This window comes from Tamandua tetradactyla, chromosome 10 (assembly GCF_023851605.1).
Source record: "Tamandua tetradactyla isolate mTamTet1 chromosome 10, mTamTet1.pri, whole genome shotgun sequence".
Taxonomy (NCBI): Eukaryota; Metazoa; Chordata; class Mammalia; order Pilosa; family Myrmecophagidae; genus Tamandua; species Tamandua tetradactyla.
This window is the reverse complement of record NC_135336.1, coordinates 39075195-39095342: the sequence shown is the minus strand read 5'-3', so window position 1 is coordinate 39095342 and position 20148 is coordinate 39075195. Positions and strand designations below refer to the sequence as shown.

General features: G+C 38.9%; 1 protein-coding gene across 5 annotated transcripts in view; it reads right to left on the bottom strand.

Annotated features, from left to right (window-relative positions):
- Window positions 1-16003: 16003 nt before the first annotated feature.
- Window positions 16004-20148, bottom strand: part of CD47 (CD47 molecule) — a 73942-nt gene continuing 69797 nt past the window's right edge. For all 5 annotated transcript variants that reach the window (XM_077118474.1, XM_077118475.1, XM_077118477.1 and 2 more), the window contains one exon: window positions 16004-19881. In XM_077118474.1, coding sequence (XP_076974589.1) covers window positions 19877-19881 — 5 coding nt within the window. In that variant the 3' untranslated portion in view covers window positions 16004-19876. The remainder of the gene's footprint in view (window positions 19882-20148) is intronic.

Here is a 20148-nt window from a genome sequence, read left to right as displayed (position 1 = left end):
GGTCCTGGATGAATTGGCAGCTTCTACATTGACTTGGGACTTCAGACACTCAGGCTTCGGGACTTTCTCAGGATTTTCTCCAGATCTGCCTCATGGTTGGAAAAAAGCTCTTCTGTGGATCCTGTGGTCTTAGCCATGGATGCTGGGGATTGAATGGTTGTCTAGCACAAACATTGTTCCTGACACACAGTAGGTGCACATCTAATAGTGGGTGGGTGACTATGACTGAAGGAAAACCTTCTGGAGTCCACACTGTGGGCTGTACTTTAGCCCAGCCAATCCAATGCTATGGGCTGCTCTTTATTTATTTTTCCCTTTCATCCATCAGAATATCTTGCACTTCCTACCATCAGCCCTTTCTCCACCTTGAAATAGTGGTGTCAGTTTTTCTTCAAATCCGGGGTGACTATTTTCCTACCTGCTTCTCCATGCCCTTCCTGCTGGGTACCAGGCAGAAAACTGGGAAAGCTTCCAGCTCCTGCCCTTGCCTCCACAGGGCCATTGCTCTATAAAGGATGCCCAGCCCTGGCCCTTCATGATCAGCCTTGGTTGGCAAGGTCAGCCCATCAGCTAGCAGCCCACAGTGCAGACACCAGCTGGCTCATCTTCCTGCACCACCCCATCTGCTAGATCAGGGTGATCCTAGGAAGCTGGCCAATTTATAACCAGAGGGCTAAAGTGTGAACACATTGTATTCATGCTGAGAGAGCCCGGAAGGGGGCAGAGCAAGGAAACAGAGCAAGGAAAAGCTCCCTTCCCAATGCCCTTTCTAGACAAATTGATGCTTGAATTCCATCCTTTGGGCAAGTTACTTACCTGTCTGAACCTGAATTTCTTCATCTACATGAAAGATGTAGAAGATCATAATAGTAATTCGTGTTCTTAGCACTCCAAACAAATGCTCAAAAGATTAATTTCCCAAATTCCTACTTCCTTGAAGACTGATGGATGAGATTTGTTAAGTTTGCTGCAGGTGGTGAAGCAAGCATGGGCTACAGACAGCAGAACTCTTGCCAGGTTAAGGTGCCAAGGTAATGCCTTTCATGACCTTACAGAACTGGAGAGGAGGATGGGGTGCACGAAAGTTGCAGGCTATCTGCAGATTTCCATCCTCCACATTTCTCAGACAGAGTCCATGAAATAAAATGGCTTTAAGAGCCAGGCAGGTAATGAAAATGAGTGAAGCATGTCAGGGGTTTGCATAGTAAACATTAGCAATATTCTTCACTTCAGCAAAGATGCTTTCTCCCATTTGCTGGTGAAACAATCAGTCCTTTGGGTATATGTTTTGTTTTTCCACTTTTCATAGATTTGTGGGAACAGGGAAATATTTTTCTACTACAATAAGAAACTAAAACATAGACTCAAATAGCAACCTTGAAAGGAGCAGGGAAACTAGGGGGTAGGTGCTCCATCCAAGGAGGGCAGAAACTGTTCAACTTGGGCTAATTGCTGTTAGAGGGTGGAGATGTGGGCCTAGTGTTGCCAGATCTTCCACTTTTTTTTTTAACAGAAACTAGAAATCTGGATTTTAAAAAATATGTAGAATCTTCCATTTTACTTTTCTTCTCCTTCTCTGTTTCAGTTTGCTAAAGCTGCTGGAATACAATATAACAGAAATGGATTGGCTTTTGCAAAGGGAATTTATTAGGTTACAAATTTACAGTTTGAAGGTCACAAAAATGTCCAAATTAAGGCACCAATAGGCAGATATCTTCTTGGAGGAAAGGCAACATCTGGGCTCCTCTGTCACATGGGAAGCACATGGCGATGTCTGCTGGCCCACTTGGGTTGGTTTCAAAATGGCTCTTTCAGCTCCTGTGGGTCCTTCCTTAGCATCTCCAAGGGAGTTCTGTGTCCAAGAGTCTGCTGTCTGCCTTGGTTCTCCAAGCATCTGTGCTTTCTCCAAAATGTCTCTCTCTTAAAGGACTCCAGTGAGCAGATTAAGATCCACCTTGAATTGGGTGTGCCGCATCTTCATGGAAACCACCTAATCAAAAGGTCCTACCCAATAATAGATCTATCCCTAAGTTTCAAACCAACACACCTTCATTCTTCTTTTAATAGTAGAAATATTTTTATAAACTTTATGTACATCAAATAAAATCTACCTGCTTGTGGCTTTCTTGCACCCCACATTCTACATAGTATTCTAAGTGTTGAAGAGTCCTTGCCATATCACTCCTAACTTTTGCTTTTCTGGTAACCCTTCTCATGAAGCCAGGAATCATTAGAATCCTTGATGGCAAATGGAAGTCCATGTCTTTGGCTGTGACTTGTGGCCTTGTGTCCCCAGGAGAGGCCAGAGGCTGGTGCAGTCTGGACAGAGGCACAATCTCATTTTTCTCTGCAGAATTTCCTTCCCAGGGTATTTATATTACCCGGCAGTAAGAGCTCAGACACCGTGTCCTTCTGCAGACCCCTCCCATGCTCATTCCCTGTGTGGAGGTTAAAGAAGAAACATCGTCCTGAAATCCTGACACACTCCTTGTAGAGATGTCAGCCTACCAGTAGCTCTGTTGTGAGCCTTCGAGCCATCTCGGCCAAGCCTCACATTTCACATGCAAAAAAAAAACTGAGATTTAGAAAACTGCAGCGTCTTGTCTGGGGTCCACAGCTCATCATGACAGTTGAAAGATAAGATCTAAGGTCTGCAGCCTCACTGTACAGTGCTGTACATGCTGTTGTCTGCTGCTCCTACCTCTGCTGTATACACTTGGTACCTCCTGACCATCTCTAGGATTTCAGTGGGTACAAGGAAAAGGCTAAACCTCACAGCTTAGACCTTGGGGAACTAGGTCAAGCCAGAGGGAAAATTGAGATGGGGAATAATTTGGAATACTTTCTCTCTTTGTGTTCTGGATGTGACCAGAATTCACCTGAGAACCATATAACCAAGGGTCTGTTGCCATTTTGTCATCAGAGTCTGAAGTTACCCATACCTCTGTCCCTATTAGATTCTACCCAGCAAATCAACATGAGGACAGACCTGACAGAGGCATTTCTATGAGCTATCACCAAAGAAATTTTCCCAGAGCTTCTCCTCAGCCAGTAGATGAGAGTTGGAGGTGAGTGCTGGCTGCCTAGCACTCTCAGCTCCACCTTCCATGGTCTTTCCTTTCCTCCTCCAGCCTGGAGGGATCTCACTTGCCTGAGATTGAAATCTGCCCACTTCCCACTCCAGATGAAGTATCCTGACAGGGAAAGCTTGGCTTACAGAAATACTTGTCCATGATTTCTGTCTTGTGATCTACTATTTAATTTATCTCATTTTTATTTAAAAAGCTTCCACTGTCTATCCAATAAGACCTTTATTTTTTAAAAGAACTGTTAAGAAAAAGGGAAATGAATTTAGAATTATATTTTCATTTCCTCCTTATGATTGGGGATGGGAGTAGGGAGCAGAAAGTAACAAGTATTAAGCTCCTAGTTTTACTCTACTAGGCATTCTTACATACCTTATTGAGTCCACAAAACACTTCTGGATATTAGGTATTTTTCATTTTTATTTTTATTTTTTCCTAAGAAACACATTTCAAGACCCAGAGAAAATACAACACCTTACTAAGTTATATATCCCATCTAGAGGGAACTGTCTATCTTATCCTGTCTAGATTCTTAGGGCCTAACATAATATCTGGAAGATGGTGGCTTAGTGAGGTTTTGAATTTAGTTCATCCTCCAGAGCAGCTAGTAAATAGCCAGAAAAAGTACAGAACAACTGCTGGGGCCATGTCAGTGACCAGACACACAGCATACGCCAGTCTGGACCAGCTGGACAGGCTGCAATTCCACCCAAAACCGTGAGTCCCCCAAGCTGCAGTGGATGGTGCCCCTCCCCTCAGACTGCTTCCCAGAGGGGAAAGGAAAGAGACTTTACTTGAACAAGGGGCTGAGCTCAACCAAGCTCCAATTGTAGAATTAATTGCAAATTCTGACTATTAAAAATAGGGCCCCAGCTCAGCTGAACCTAAAGTAAAAGCTGAGGTTGCTGGGTTTTGTCTGGCACAGAGGGGCCAGTGCTGATGGAAAAAGAAACAAAAACAGCAACATAATTTTTTTTTCATATCAGACAGCCCACAATACTTGAAAGGGTCTGGGCCCTAAAGGAAAGGAGGGGGCACAAAGGACCTAGAGATTTACAGAGAAACATATCAACTTAAGCTCTTGGTTGGCAAACCCGAGGAATGGGGGTCCTGCTCTGAAAAGGACTTTTTTTCTCCTCTTTTTTGTTTGCTGTGTTTATGCAATTTGACTGCTCTCTGCATACAACTGCAAGACTTCTCAGTCTCCAACTGCCTCAGGCAATGGTGGAATCAAACTTGTCTGAGAGCTTGTCTGGAGGCTGTGCCTTCCCCAGGAGAGGAGTGGGTGGAATCCCTCCCTCAGGTGGAATTCAGACCCCAGGGTCTGGAAAACTGAAGCAATTAAGGTCAGCCTACAAGCTCTCCATGCCCCCAGCAGGAAGAGTCTGCTGAAGCTAAAGGTACCACATCACCTTATGCTGGTGGGATCTACAGGCAGACAAGCACCACATATTGGGCAAGATAGGAAAAACACAGAGTCTAGAGGCTTTATAGGAAAGTCTTTCAACCTGCTGAGTCTCACCCTCAGGGAAAACTGACATGGGTGACCCATTGCTCCTGAGAGGAGGCTGGTTTGGTCTTGGAAAATCTGACTGGAAAATCTGACTGAGGTCTATAATACCTAAGTAGACCCTCCTAAGGGGGAAAAAATGCACTGTGCTGGTTTGAAAGGATGTATGTATCCTAGAAAAGCCATGTTTAATCCTAATCCAATTTTGTAAAGGCAGCTGTTTCTTCTAATCCCTATTCAGTACTATATGTTTGAAACTGTGACTAGATCATCTCCCTGGAGATGTGACTCAATCAAGAGTGGTTGTTAAGCTGGATTAGATGGAGATGTGTCTCTACCCATTCAGGTGGGTCTTGACTAGATTACTGGACTCCTATAAAAGACGAAATTTTTTTGGAGAATGAGAGATTCAGAGAGAGCAGAGAAGAACAACATAGCCATGAAAAGCAAAGAGGCCACCAGCCAGTGACCTCTGGAGATGAAGAAGGAAAATGCCTCCTAGAGTGCTTCATGAAACAGGAAGCCAGGAGAAAAAGCTAGTGATGATGTCATGTTTGTCATGTGCCCTTCAAGGTGAGAGAGAAACCCTGACTGTGTTTGCCATGTGCCTTCTCACTTGAGAGAGAAACCCTGAATTTCATCTGTCTTCTTGAACCAAGGTATTTTTCCCTAGATGCCTTTGATTGGACATTTCTATAGACATGCTTTAATTGGGACATTTTCTTGGCCTTTTAGAACTGTAAACTAGCAACTTATTAAATTCCCATTTAAAAAAGTCATTTCTTTTCTGGTATATTGCATTCCAGCAGCTAACAAACTAGAACAGGCACCATACAGGCAGGGCAAGAAACAAGAAAACAAAAACAGAAAAATTCTGATCGGTTAAACAAAATCTAAGCTAGAGGTCTAGAATAAGCTGAACTGAATGTCAAAGAACAGATAGACAACAAAGTCATCTAGCAAGAAAATCCTAGGTAAAAAAAGTGAAAACAATCTCCAGAATAAATTAAGTAAGCAAATTAAATGTTTAGATGTCAGCAAAAAAATAATGAATCATACTAGGAAAACTGAAGGTATGACCCATCAAAGGAACAAACCAATAATTCAAATGAAATACAGGAGTTGAAACAATTAATTCAGGATGTTCAAACAGACATGGAAAACCTCATCAAAAATCAAATCGATGAATTGAGGGAGGATATAAAGAAGGCAAAGGAGGAACAAAAAGAAGAAATTGAAAGTCTGAAAAAACAAATCACAGAACTTATGGCAATGGAAGGCATAGTAATGAAGAGATGAAAAAAACAATGGAAACCTACAATGTTAGATTTCAAGAGGCAGAAGATAGGATTAGTGAACTGGAGGATAGAACATTTGAAATCTGACAAGCAAAAGAAAATATAGGGAAAAAAAGAAAAATATGCGCAGGGACTCAGGGAGTTGAATGACAACATGAAGCAAATGAATATATGTGTTGTTGGTGTCCCAGAAGGAGAAGAGAAGGGAAAAGGAGGAGAAAAACTAATGGAGGAAATTATCACTGAAAATTTCCCAACTCTTATGAAAGACTTAAAATTACAGATCCAAGAAGTGCAACGTACCCCAAACCGAATAGATCCAAATAGATGTACTCCAAGACACTTGCTAATCACCATGTAAGATGTCAAAGAGAAAGAGAGAATCTTGAAAGCAGCAAGAGAAAAGCAATCTATCACATACAAGGGAAGCCCAGTGAGACTATGCATAGATTTCTCAGCAAAAAGCATGGAAGCAAGAAGACAGTGGTATGATATACTTAAGATACTAAAAGAGAAAAACTGCCAACCAAGAATTCTATATCCAGCAAAATTTTCCTTCAAAAATGAGGGGAAAGTAAAACATTTTCAGACAAAAAAATCACTGAGAGAATTTGTGCCCAAGAGACCAGCTCTACAAGAAATACTAAAGGGAGTACTAGAGACAGATAGGAAAAGACAGGAGAGAGAGGTGTAGAGAAGAGTGTAGAAATGAAGACTATCAGTAAAGGTAAAAAGAAGAAAAATTAGATATGACATATAAAATCCAAAAGGCAAATGGTAGAAGAAAGTACTGCCCTTATAGTAATAAAACAAAATGTTAATGGATTAAACTCCCCAATCAAAAGACATAGACTGGCAGAATGGATTTAAAAGCAGGACCCATCTATATGCTGTCTACAGTAGATGCATTTTAGACCCAAGGGTAAACTTAGGTTGAAAGTGAAAGGCTAGGAAAAGATATTTCATGCAAACAACAATCAGAAAAGAGCAGGAGTAGCTATACTAATATCCAACAAATTAGACTTCAAATGCAAAGCAATTAAAAGAAGCAAAGAAGGACACTATATATTATTAGAAGGAACAATTCAAGAAGAAGACATTACAATCATAAGTATTTATGCACTGAGCCAGAGTGCTCCAAAATACACGCGGCAAACACTGAAAAGAGAAATAGATACATCTGCCATAATCATTGATGCCTTTGTCAATGGATGGAACATCTAGAGAGAGGATCAATAAAGAAACAGAGTATTTGAATAATACAATAAATGAACTAGACTTAACAGACATTTATAGAATATTATACCCCACAACAGCAGGATACACTTTTTTCTCAAATGCTCATGGGTCATTCTCAAGGGTAGACCATTTGCCAGGTCACAAAGCAAGTCTCAATAAATTTAAAAAGATGGAAATCATACAACACCTTCTCAGATCATAAAGGAATGAAGTTGGAAACCAATAATAGGCACAGGGCCAGAAAATTCACAAATATGTGGAGGCTCAACAACACACTCTCAACACAGTATCTGGCATGGAACAAGTGCTAAATAAAAGGTTGATGATGATTTTACTTCCCAGGATGAAAGGGTCAGTAACTGATGAGATATCCATGAAAGATGTAACAAGACCTTGTGGGATGAACAAGGGAAGGAAAAGGGTTGCATAATTCAGAGAAATAAGAAATGACTGATTTATTAACATCTTTTTTCCAAGGATTTTGAGATACTGGATATACCATCTTATTTGTCTTTTCACCAATCCTGGCAATAATCTTGGCAAGTGAATGGAAACTGAAGCAAGTAGTGACACGTTAAGGGCCAAACACACAAGTCAAGCATTAGCTGGAGTATTTTCTTCTCCTGGGATAGCTCATGTGGGCATCACTGGAGACTTTAAGGCATACAACGCACAGTCTCCTTTTTTTTTTAACTTTTTTAATTTTTTGATATAACATATATACAAAGCAAGGAAAGAAAAAGCAATAGTTTTCAAAGTACTCTTCAGCAAGTAGTTACAGGACAGATCCAAGCCTTTGTCATGGGCTACCATACCATCATCTCAGATTTTTCCTTCTAGCTGCTCCAGAACATTGGAGGCTAGAAGGAATAAATATATTTTTTTGTCATAACAATTGTCTTTTTTTTTCTTTTTTGTGAAAAATAACATATATACAAAACAAGCAGTAAATTTCAAAGCACAGTACAACAATTGGCTGTAGAACAGATTTCAGAGTTTAGTGTGGGTTACAATTCCACAATTTTAGGTTTTCACTTGTAGCTGCTTGTCATGCTACATGACAGGTTCATGTGTCAACTTGGCCAAGTGGTGGTACCTGTTTGTCTGGTTGGGCAAGTGTAGGCCTGTCTGTTGCAATGAGTACATTTCATAGAATTAAATCATGATCATGTCAGTTGTATCCACAACTGATTCCATTTGTAATCAGGCAAGGGGAGTGTCTTCTTCAATGAGTGATGCTTAATCTAATCACTGGAAGCCTTTTAAGTAAGATTCAGAAGAGGCAGGCCTTCTTCCTGCTTCAGCTGGCAAGCCTCTCCTGTGAAGTTCATTCAGACCCTCCATCAGAATCATTGGCTTCACAGCCTGCCCTGCAGATTTTGGACCCTGGATTCCCACGGTCATGTGAGACACTTTCATAAATTTTATATTTGTGAGTGTTCCCTGTTGATTCTGTTTCTCTAGAGAACCCTAACTAATACACTGCTCTAGCATATGGAGACTAAAAGAAATATCAATTTAATGATTCAGCAGTCATATTTGTCTGTTAAACCCTACCTTCTCTGTATAACTCCACCATGACCTTTGATCTTTCTATCCCACTCTTTAGGGGTATTTAGGCTATGTCCATTCTAACATTTTCATGTTGGAAGGGGCTGGCAATAATGTGGGATAGGGAGATGAAACTAGCTGATGTTCTGGAAAGGATGGGCTCTCTAGGTTTCAAATTTATCTGGTCCAGGGACCCATCTGGAGGTCAAAGATTTGGAAAGTTACCCTAGTGCATGGAACCTTTGCAGAATCTTGTACATTGCCCTAGGTGTTGTTTAGAACTGGCTGGAATGGTTTTGGTTGGGGTTTGGCAAGTTATAATAGGGGCACACTCTCTCTTGAGGCACCTCTAGGGAGTAGGTCTTCCACTTCCTACTCTAGCTTCATCGCCTAGGGTCCTATGGTCATTACACTCAGCAAGAAAGCTAAGCTCAAATTTCTCCTTGGGCTCTCAGTCGACGGGCTAGGTGGAGAGAGAGCAGCTTAGAAAACTGACTGTGGTTGAGGTATTTAAACAAAGCAGATGGCAATAACCCCCAGACCCCCAAATCTGTCTTCTCTCAAATTTGGCCTTTAAGGCATACCACAATGCCTACAATATTACAGGAAATTTAGCTGAAAAGAGAAAAACCTCAAGTAAGTGCTTTGCTTATCATTTCTGTATTACTTTTATGATCAGAAAAAAATAGCAACATCCTAATAACCATCACTACAACTATATATATAAACTTCGCTTACATTAGCCCAATATGGCATCTTTTCATCAAACTTGTAGCATTAAAGCTATAAGGGAAGTGGTATAATGGTCACAACACTTCTAGGAAATTATTCCTAAACTAGAGAGCTATAAACCTGTATAGTGAAAGCCAATAGGGAAGTCTGCATTCGTCTTTTAAATACACCTTGCCGCTACCCATCAAGCTTATATGAGATATGGAAGTCTTGATTAAATGCAGATAAGATGTCCTGAGTTGATTTTTCTCATTTAACATTAGGCTTTCTTGATTTAAATGGCTCAGTGAGAAACGAGACATAATTGGGCCTTGCTTTTAATTAAATATACATTTATTTATTTATTTACTAGTTCCACTAAGGTATTGCCTAGGTTTCATTAATACTGTTGAGTTGTTTTTTTTTTTGAGTTGAACAACATTCTTGTTAATCTTGCTTGGATGGAATTAGTTGTGCTGTGTTTATCTTTCTGGTTCCACAGTTAATTCTAGCAAAGAACCAATTTATTTATAGTTTTCACCACTGAGTACATCCTTCCTACTGAAAATTGTTGATAATGCCACAATTCCCCACATAAGTTTATTTCAGGGTAAAAGGAAGTGAAGGATAGGTTTGGGGGAAGAAACAAGAGGGAAATAAGATATTGCTCAATTGGCAGCATAGAATGATGATGTTCCTTAAGAAACAAAGTGCCAGCTTTTTAATATAATTATGATTGACTTTCTGCATCATATTCTGATCCCTCAGAGGTAGGTGACAAGACAAAGAAGAGATTCCTGTACGGTCACTGCATTTCTAAACACCAAATAAACATCAACAGTGAAGTGTCTTTTAATGGATTGGGTGTCTTGATCCACCACGCATCTCTGACTGAGAGACAGAAGTTAAAACACTGACACATTAGAACAGTTCAGCTTCTCTCTATGGAAAGTATATAATATCATAAGCCTTAAAGCCTTAATGTAAAATTGTGCCTTAAAATAAATTTGGGGCCTTTAAACATGTGCTTTCTAAAGCAAGTTTCTGCACTCCGCTCACAGAATTTATGCTAGTGAGCCCTGCTTGGCATTTTAATACTACTTGAACTGGGTATATGAGTAGGCGGGAGAAGTAGTAAATAGAAGCCATTGCCAATTCTGTGTGTTCCTGCTGCTTTTTTTTCTCTCTCTCTCTCTACAGCCACCGACAAGGACTGATGGGACAGACTCAATTTTAGAGAAGAGAACAGCCAAATTTTAGTATAACCTAAGCATTTTCAAAAAACCCCAACCAAAAAGCACTTCATTTGTCAAACAATATTTTTTAGGTTTTCAATATTTTCAACACCCATTTTCACTCTCATAAACTTGAATTTGCTTTCTGCTTTTCATCAGCTTAAAAACAGCTTTAACTTCTTAATCATAGTCTGTCTTGTGGTTGGAGGGTCTGCTCTTAATACATTTTCAGAAGTCTTGAGAATCTATCACTGACATGAGGGAATAAATGAATTGAGCTGAGTAGCATTGGCAGGAGGAGTAGAGTTCCAGAGACCCTCGGTCTGCTCTGAGGAAGGGTTCCTTCCCTTTCATCCTTTTTTTCCATTTGAGGAAGGAGAAATACGATGAAAAGATCCTCATCCCTAATGTCCCCTCCTGGCCCTCTGGTTTCACTAAGGCAACAAGAGGGTGTCCTGATGGGAATACGTGCTTGGAGTAAATATGTTGGCAGTGAACCTGCACTTGTTATATTATTCTGTTCTCAGTCATTTTATGGGAGTTCTATTTGGTTCTTTGGCAATGACCCAGCAGAGGAAAATGCATATTTCAGTGTGTTAGGCTCATCTCTAGGCTGCATTATGTTTTTGTTTTTGTTTTTTTCCCTCTTCAGCCAATGTTTAATAAGAACAAGAAAAGAGAAATAGCTCACACTTAGTGCTTACATTGGGCCAAGCACGGTGCTAGCTAAATACTTTATACGCATGACCCCATTTAATTGTCACATTTAATCTTCATTTTATCAGTGAAGACACCAAGGCACAGAGAAGTTAGGTTACTTGTACAAGATCACACAGCTATTGATATGGAGGGCTGCAGGGTGGTCTGACCCCCATCATACTGCTCTTGTGCTTGCACCCTGTGCCTGCTCCAAGGTCTCCTACCAGGTGCACGGAAGAGATATGTGGAAGCTTAGACAGCATGTCTACTCTAGAAAAGGAAGCTATCAGACAACACTGGAACCTCTGTGGCCTCTTTTAGGGCAAGAATAAATGGGTTGAACTATCCTTTAAGGCACTAATGACCCGGCTGCTGAACACCACCATGGCTATTACTGTTTTCCAGGCTGATTCTTGGCCAGTTCTTTCTCTTCCTCAATTTCAGGCTAATAATTAGATTTAAATCCCTGACAGGACTTTAACCATCACCCCAGGGGGTTCTAGATTTCTTTACTGTTGCTTGTAAAGATTTAATTTTAAAAAGGCCCTTTGAAACTATAAGTAAGTTACACTCAGCAGATAGCTTTAAAAAAATCTATTATCTTGTTGAGTCTTTTGAAGAACACATGCTGCTCTTTCTTTCTTCACCTTGAGAAATGAAACTTCTTTTTTTTTTTTTAAATCTCCAATTTGGAGTATAAAAACACCCAGGAGGCCCAGAGAAGGTAGACTTATAAAATACTGTTTTCATCAGCACCTGTGTCATTGCCAGGTTATTTTGGATAACATCCAGGGTCTAAGAATGTGTTGTTCAGGAATTTTGTTTGTTTTAGATTTCTTTTTTTTGGTTTGGTCAAAATTCATTTTCCACATATAAAGAAAATCACTGTGGTGGCTTTGCTTCCAGGGGCAAAAATAAAGAACTGTTCTTTATATGAGTAGATCAATCTCTTGACCTCTGTGCTGGATTGTTTTGAGCAAGGCTTTAGAGACAAGGTTTTGCAGGGGCTATTTCCTCACCATAGCTCTGCCCTCTCTGGGGTCACCCCCACCTTGAAAGGTGAGAGCACTAAGTTGGCTGAGATGGGAAAAGAAGCTTTTCTCTGTTAAGAACATCTGACCCAAATGGGGTATTTAAAACCCTTTGAGGAACAAGATAGTAGCATAAATAAGTAAGTAACTGGCCCAGGTGGGGATCAACTGACAATGCTGGCCTCATTAGCACTTGTGAAAGCCGGCTGAGTGGTCTCCCTGGAGGCTCCGCCACTCAGGAAAAATCTGTTCTGAGACCTTTCTATCATTTTATTTTGTGTGCTAGTTTGAAGAATCCCAGTTGTTCTTGCAGAGGCGGCAAAAGAGATTGTCATTGTACACTATTAAGTGTACTCTATCCATATAATAAAGAAAAATGATTCTACTTGCCGGGCCCAAGGATGACATTTGGTGAGCTATTCCAGTCAATCTCTTTGGCCAAATGTTTTTCCAGGAGAATGTCTTATACTTTTCCGAAGACATAATTATAATACAAGAGTATCTAATTTTACTAAAAATGATGCTTTTGAAGAAATTTAACAGAAACCTTTTTTGTATAATTTTAGGCTCTATACTTTTAGAATAGAAATCCTCCATCTATCAATTGGTTTAAACCATTAAGAAAAATTTTGTAGTTTTCTGATATTCTTTGAACAGAATTGAGGAAAAAAAAAAGATATTTGCTCATTCTTTCAAATATATTCCTGTATAGAATCCAGAGCAACCTTTTCTGCTCCATTTAGTAAGTTATTATTAAAAAAATCCCTGTTGTTGGCTAGGCATGTGCTCTACTGAATCCATGATAATCAAATTTAAAAACCCATGATACATTCGTAGCCAATTCAAGTGTGGAAATTGAATATAACACTGCAATAAAGAAAGGTTTCTTCAGGTAACCAAATATATGCATCCTCTAACTTGCAGAAATGAGACTTATGAACATTACATTCTAAAAATGTCTGGTTGAGCTGGGGGTGGTGACTCTCTGGAGAGTAAGAAGCATTCCTAGACCAAGTTTCACATTCTCTTTTTGGCTGGGAGGTAGAGGTTGAGCAAGGCACTACGAACTAGCTCACTCATGGTGCTGGGGCAGCTTTTCTACACCTGCTAGGTAAGGGGGCTGTGGCAGTGGGAAGAGCAAAGGTTTCAGTATTGTCTAGTTGCCTCAGCATGCTGGTGATGTATTTGCCAACATTTGTAACAAATGTTGCCAAGATTTCTAACAGAATCGGTTACAGAGATGACAGTCAGTACATATACAAAAGTTTACAAAACACCTTAACCATGATACCCTCAAAACAAATAGTGTTTTAAAACAATAAGTAAAAGAAGTTTTTGTGGACTGACCTAGGAACTAAATTATAGTTCATTTAAAAAAAAAAAGAAAGAAAGAAAAGAGAAAAAATAGAGAGCTTCAGTGGAAGATAAAGTCCATGTTTTAAACAATACACTTATACATTTTTCAGACAACCCACTTGTTTAGAAAGTCTATTAGTTAACATGTTGTTGGTTTAACCTTGAGGAATTTCTCATGAAATCCAAAGAAAATTTAGAAGCAAAACTATATTTTTTGAGAGGCAGGTCTATGCTCAAGTAAGATTATTTTAAGCAGAGGATCCCAGAAAGCCTACTAGCATAGCATGGTTTTGCAATGTCTGTCCATTAAGAGGGAAATAGCCATTTTTCAAATGCACAGAACTAGCATGCCATCTGTCATCAAGACTGATATTGGATTGGTTTTCAGACTTACAAATAATTTCTACTCAAATCAGACTCCTTATCAAGCATTTCTCATCACTCGAATTGGGAAAAGATACCTGGTCTTCCCCAACAAGTGACTTCTAGAGCTGAAAAACTACTGCCTTCTAGTGACATGACTAACAAATAAGTAAATAATTGCTAAGTCAGTAAATAGGCTATGAGTTCCAATCAAGTCCATTATTACTTTTATGTGGTCTGTAGTACCATTTTCACTACCAAACAGTGCATCCCATTATACATACCTTGGAGTTACAAATCTTTCTGATTTGATTGATGGGTACTTCACCATGAAGCTTACACAAAATAAAGACTTGGTGTTGGCAGTCCTGACACAACCTCAGTTCTAACACCAAACACTAATTGTGCTGAAATTGCTGAGCTATTGATGAAATCACGTCCTATGTGGATTGTGTTGCTTTATTTTCTAAAGCTGTCAAACTTGAGACCTTGAGCTAGAAAGGTGTCATGCAAAAATGAAATCCAGTTGCATTTGGAGGTTCACACCTGTGGGAGTCCTAATCAGATTGAGTACAATTCTGTACTGCACAGAGCAGCTTTCAGTGCAGGGTGGTAGGCCATTAAATGCTTTCTGAACTTCATTAGTTACTCCTGCTGAGAGTAAAAAAGTCCTCAGAAATGCTTAAAAATTAAATTGCCTATGAGGTAAGAAATGAGATGGCACTTTGCAACCAAGTATTCTTTTCCTTTCAAATAGTCTACAATCCATATATAATGCCACATTCAGAGTAGATACCTACAAGGCATACAGCCTTGTAGTAGGGAAATCCTAAGTGTGCAACCCATCATCTGGTAATGATCCCATGGTTTTGCTTTGGGTGAACTTCCCATCCCCCAGTTTATGTGCTGCAAGGTGGAGCTGATGACCTGCATTCCAGGCTAGATATGGGTTTCAGGCTGGCTCACTCAGAGCATCAGATATGTTTGGCCTCAGTGTAGGTCAGGGATGAAATATGACCCATTCAGGTGCATTCTTGAGCTGGAGAGGACTATAGAGAAAGGGATATGTACTCTTTTTTCCTCTCCTCTGCTTGCCTGGAACCTGGGACAAAGTGGACCTGGGGCTGTTGACAGCTGTTGTGCCAGTACATGCAAACTGCAAAGGAAGGCAACATGGAGGAGAGAAAAGCTGAAAGATGATGACATCCTGGGTCCTTATGACACTGTTTTAAGGCCCAGAAGTCTATTGTAGATCTGGATTTTCAGATACATGAGCCAATAAATCCAATGCCCATTTTTTTCTCACATTTAGGTTTTCTTTCATTTGCAATAAAAATAACCTTAATTGATAATCAAGGAAAATGGAGAACCATACATTTTAGTGTTGGAAGAAAAATCAGATGGACACCAAGTCACAGGTAAGTAACTTATTAAGGTCTTCTAGTTAGTGGCATTGCCAGAAATACAACCTGGGTCTCTTGTTTTCTCCTGTGATGCTTCCACTATACCATGGGAAATGTTAATAAAAAAAAATTACAAAATACCTTTGACTTATTAAAACTTTAAATGAAATCATTGCCTCAATTAAAAGTTTATTTACTGGATGTTATACTTATAAAATGGGGCTTATAAAAAAGGGGGTTATAAATTCATATTTAAGTCATTTTTTGCATCATTACCATTTGGCATTTCCCCTGGTACTTTCTAGTGGCTTTGTCTAAGGCAGTGAATGGCTTAAAAGGCAGGCAGCATTAAAGAGAACACAAAGGATGGATAATCCTCAAGACTGAACCTCCCAGAATGAGAGTTTACAGCATATTAAAAAGTACAACTTTTGTTTATAAAATTGAAAACAGAATAAACCAAATTACTCAGAAATGTGCTTGTGGTCTGCTGTAACAGCAATAGAAATAGCCCAACAAAATAGCTTAAAATGTTTTATTAAGTATATATAATATTACAGGGTAATATTTACAAAGTTATGTTTTTAAATAAAAAAAGTATCTTGGCAAAGATTGCAGATATTCAAAGCTTCAAACAGTGATAAATTGATTTAATACATATAAAAAAAAAACCTTTAACAACACAGCTGTAAAACAACTTTGGTCTTTAAATCACTGCAAAAAAATGGCTACTGACAAATAGCATACCTTTAATTGCTATGCAAAAAAGTCCCCAAGAGAGGATCTTGCACACAGCAACACTGGAGTTTTTTTTATTTAGAATGGTTAATGGATATTTATACCATGTGGGATCCAATTCGCAACAATGGCTTTTTGTAAATAATGCTCTGTATAATAAAAACAAAAATGTTTTCCTCTCTCTCACCAACCATGATAACAACACTTACACTGATGTTGCATACAGAGAAGCTTTTACAATTTTTTTTCCAAAAAAAGCTAAATTCACAGGGGAAACAGTCTTAATCATAATTAAGAGCTATCAAAAAACCAAAGGCTAGAGAAAACTTATTGTTCACTGCTCATCTCTTAAAAGTTACCTGGATTATCCCTAGGAGCCACTGAAAATGACTTTAACAAAGGACCCCCAGTAGGTGATGGCTGTTAGTGATTTTGAAAGTATGATACGTATATAAAACTAATGTTTCTAAACAAACCTTCACGCAAATAAAACAAATAAAGCTGTTGCCCAACAATCATTTCTCCAGTTTCCAACAACAGATAGATGTATTTCTATAAATACACACCACACATCTCCATTATCCACCTTAGTTCAAGAGAAATTTAAATAATGATATAGAGCTTAATTTATACTGAAGAGACAGAGGAATAAACATTACTTTTGAAGCTTTAACTCAAACCAAGTTTGACTGGTCATCAATTACATTATATCCTGAAAAGAGTGACATTCCCAATTATGGTATAGCCCCATTTAAAAAATTCTGACATTCTCAGGAATTAAACAGAATGGACTTGGAATTTTCAGGTGGAAAATCATCACCTATTATGGTTTTATGAACATGTGAAATTTGTCAAAAAACAGAAAACACTCTACTCACCCTATTAAAAATAGTGAGAAATTAATCTAAATTGGTCAACTCAATTATCAAACTTAGTATTTGAGTCTAATGTATACAAAACACTGCAAAAGGAGAGAAAGGGAAAAAAATTCTTGCTGTGAAAAGTATTCAAAAATTTAATGGGAATGCTAGACAAATAAAACACTAACAGAGCTCAACACAGATATATGAATGAGTAGGAAAGGTAAGAAATGAATAAGGCAACTAGACAGAAGGGGACAGCTGCAGGCTGCAAAGGAAAGCCAGTTGGGGAGGAAAAGGGGCTTGAGAAAAATGTTTCAAAGGAGAGGAAATTTTTGATTTGGCCAAAAAGGCTGGACGTGTTGTTGCAGAAAATGACAAAGATATTACTTTGAGAACATACAGTAAATAAAATTGAATGGAAGAGTCGATAGAAAAAATTGGGATAAGTGAGTAAAATAGCAAATTATGGTGGAAAATAGATATATGATGCTCAAACCATTGTTAACAATTTTAATTTGATGTGACAGAAGGTTGGGAGCCATTACAAGTCTAACTTAAAGAGAATTAGCTGGCCCAATGATGTCCAAGCAAGATGACTCCTGCTGCTTTGGTCCTTTTTCCAGAGAAGGTGACAGCTAGTAGGAATAAGAGTTGATTTAATTTGGCATTTCCCCTGCTACCTTCTGGTGGCCTTGTTTAGGGCAGTGAATGTCTCAAAAGGCAGGCAGCATTAAAGAGAACACAAAGAATGGATAATCCTCAAGACTGAACCCCCCAGAATGAGAGTTTTCAGCATATTAAAAAGTACAACTTTTGTTTATAAAAAACTTTACTATAAAGACATTTTTATCTGATTTTTTAAAATAGAGAATAGGAATTTGGGTCTTTTCAAGTCCATCTGCTTTTTCCCTCTTTCCATCAAACCAGATGTCTAAAGTAACAAATATTGGCAAACTGTAAATATTTTCAGAAAGAAATAGATCAGCAGGAGCCATTAGATTTACATAAAGGAATACAGCTCCCTCTACATGTGTTAATATTTTAGACAGCGACACAGATAGGGAAGAAAACTATCCTTTCTTTTTTTCCAAGAAGAGCAGTCTTTATAGCGATTCCATTTTCTTAGAGGAATCAGGTCATAAAATTTAGGTTTGCCGTGGACAAACCACTTGGTCCCAACATGAAATATGACAATTAGTTTGGCATAAAAGAGGCACATAGGAAATTTGGTGGACTGAGAGATAACTATTAATGCAACTACAAATATGAAATGTCTTATTATTAGGCAAACAGGAAGAATTACTAGTATATTTGGAGAGTATTGGTGAGCAATCAAAAAGCTTGGCAGATTTCCTAGAAGTTTTTAAGTTTTAAGTGATTAAATAGTCAAATTAAATATAATTCCATCCAATAAAGATTTTTGTGTCTTTAATGTTTTACAAAAAAGCATGAATTAACATTTGCTCTCCTGTAGGTACCCCACTGTGTCCATACAGAAGATGCACGTGCCTATCTTATACACACCCACATACAAACACACGCCCACAAACGCGGTAAAAACAAGTGCTAATAATCTAAAAGTACTCCAGGCGATCACAACTGTCAGAATGTTAATTTTCTTCTAACTGGGGTAGGGGATGTGGGGTTCTGTTTTACTTTTCAATCTTAGAGTAAGGGGAGCACGAGGCAGGACGACAGGAGGAGGGTGATGAGTGTTTTCATGCAACACAGATAAACAGTCATAAAACCACCCTCTCGAGGGCCTGACGGTGACACGCATTATGTTGCCATGCAGGAGTCTCATAGTTCAAATTTCAATCTTGGTTTTTCATGCCCCCGATCAGAAAAGAAGTGAAGAAACTGTAGATTTTGCTTTCAAATCAGAGGAAGGGAATACATATGTTACAGCCATAGCTATTTTTGCTGAAGAGTGTGAACTTAGTTCTCTGAGAACAAGTCTGGCTCCTTTCTGCAACGGATGCTACCGTGTCACTGGACCATGTTCAAAGAGGAGGAAAGGTGCTACATCTTGTAGAGCAGAAGCAAATAACAGGAGGACAAGACAGGGTGTAAAGATTGTGTGAATTAAAGAAAAACACGTTTCTCAGTAAATTACCTAACTCTGGAAAGGATCTGCTATATTGCACGCTGGAGGAGGGATGTGTGGATGGCAACCCCCAAGAATGAAGACACTATCTCCACTGGTGCCACGTTACATGTAGGTCGCACACAAGATGTTTCCAAGCAATTCCTACCTATTCACTACTCCCTTGATCCAGAAGTAACAGAAACATTATTCAGCGAACATCAAATCTTCCCAAGCTGCTGCAAACCCAAGTCTGCTAAGGTGTGATGGAAGTCACTGTTTTTCAGAGATCCCTGGATAGCCACCAGGTTGGTGCTAGTTAATTCTCACCTTGACCCAAGTTAAACAGGTGACCAACAGTGAACAGGACTTAGGATACAAAAGGCATCATTCTTGGAAGTTGCCCACTCTACTTTTGCCCCTAGTTGAATAAAATAATAACAAAAAACTGGATCTCAATTGGGCACACAGCACAGATCATGATCGTTTATTAACTAAAGTACAGCTGCTCTGAAAAAAAAAAACTTAACTTGTGACAATCATTGAAGGGTATACAATGATTTAATTTCTTCCATAGATGAAAACCAGTTAAATTTCTTGTTTTCTTCTCCCCAAGAGTGAATCATCAAGGCCATGGTGCTTAAACACAAGTGTATTCCTCTCACGTCTTACTACTCTCCAAATCAGAGTCCATCACTCCACTTCAGTTACTCTGGAAAGTTGAAAAATGAACATATAATCACTATTCCACACACACAAAAAGCCAAATTAACAAGCTGATGCATTAAAATTATTTTTTGAATTGTTTCAGATATACAGTATCTAAAAATAAAGGAAACACATTTAGCCCAGATCTACAAAGGTCAGAGACATAAACCAGACAAATCATTAAAAAGAGCAATACTCAATGAAAATACAAATCAACACTGTCTGAGAATCTCCATTTCCTGGATTAGCTGAGGAAAAGTCAAGAGACTTG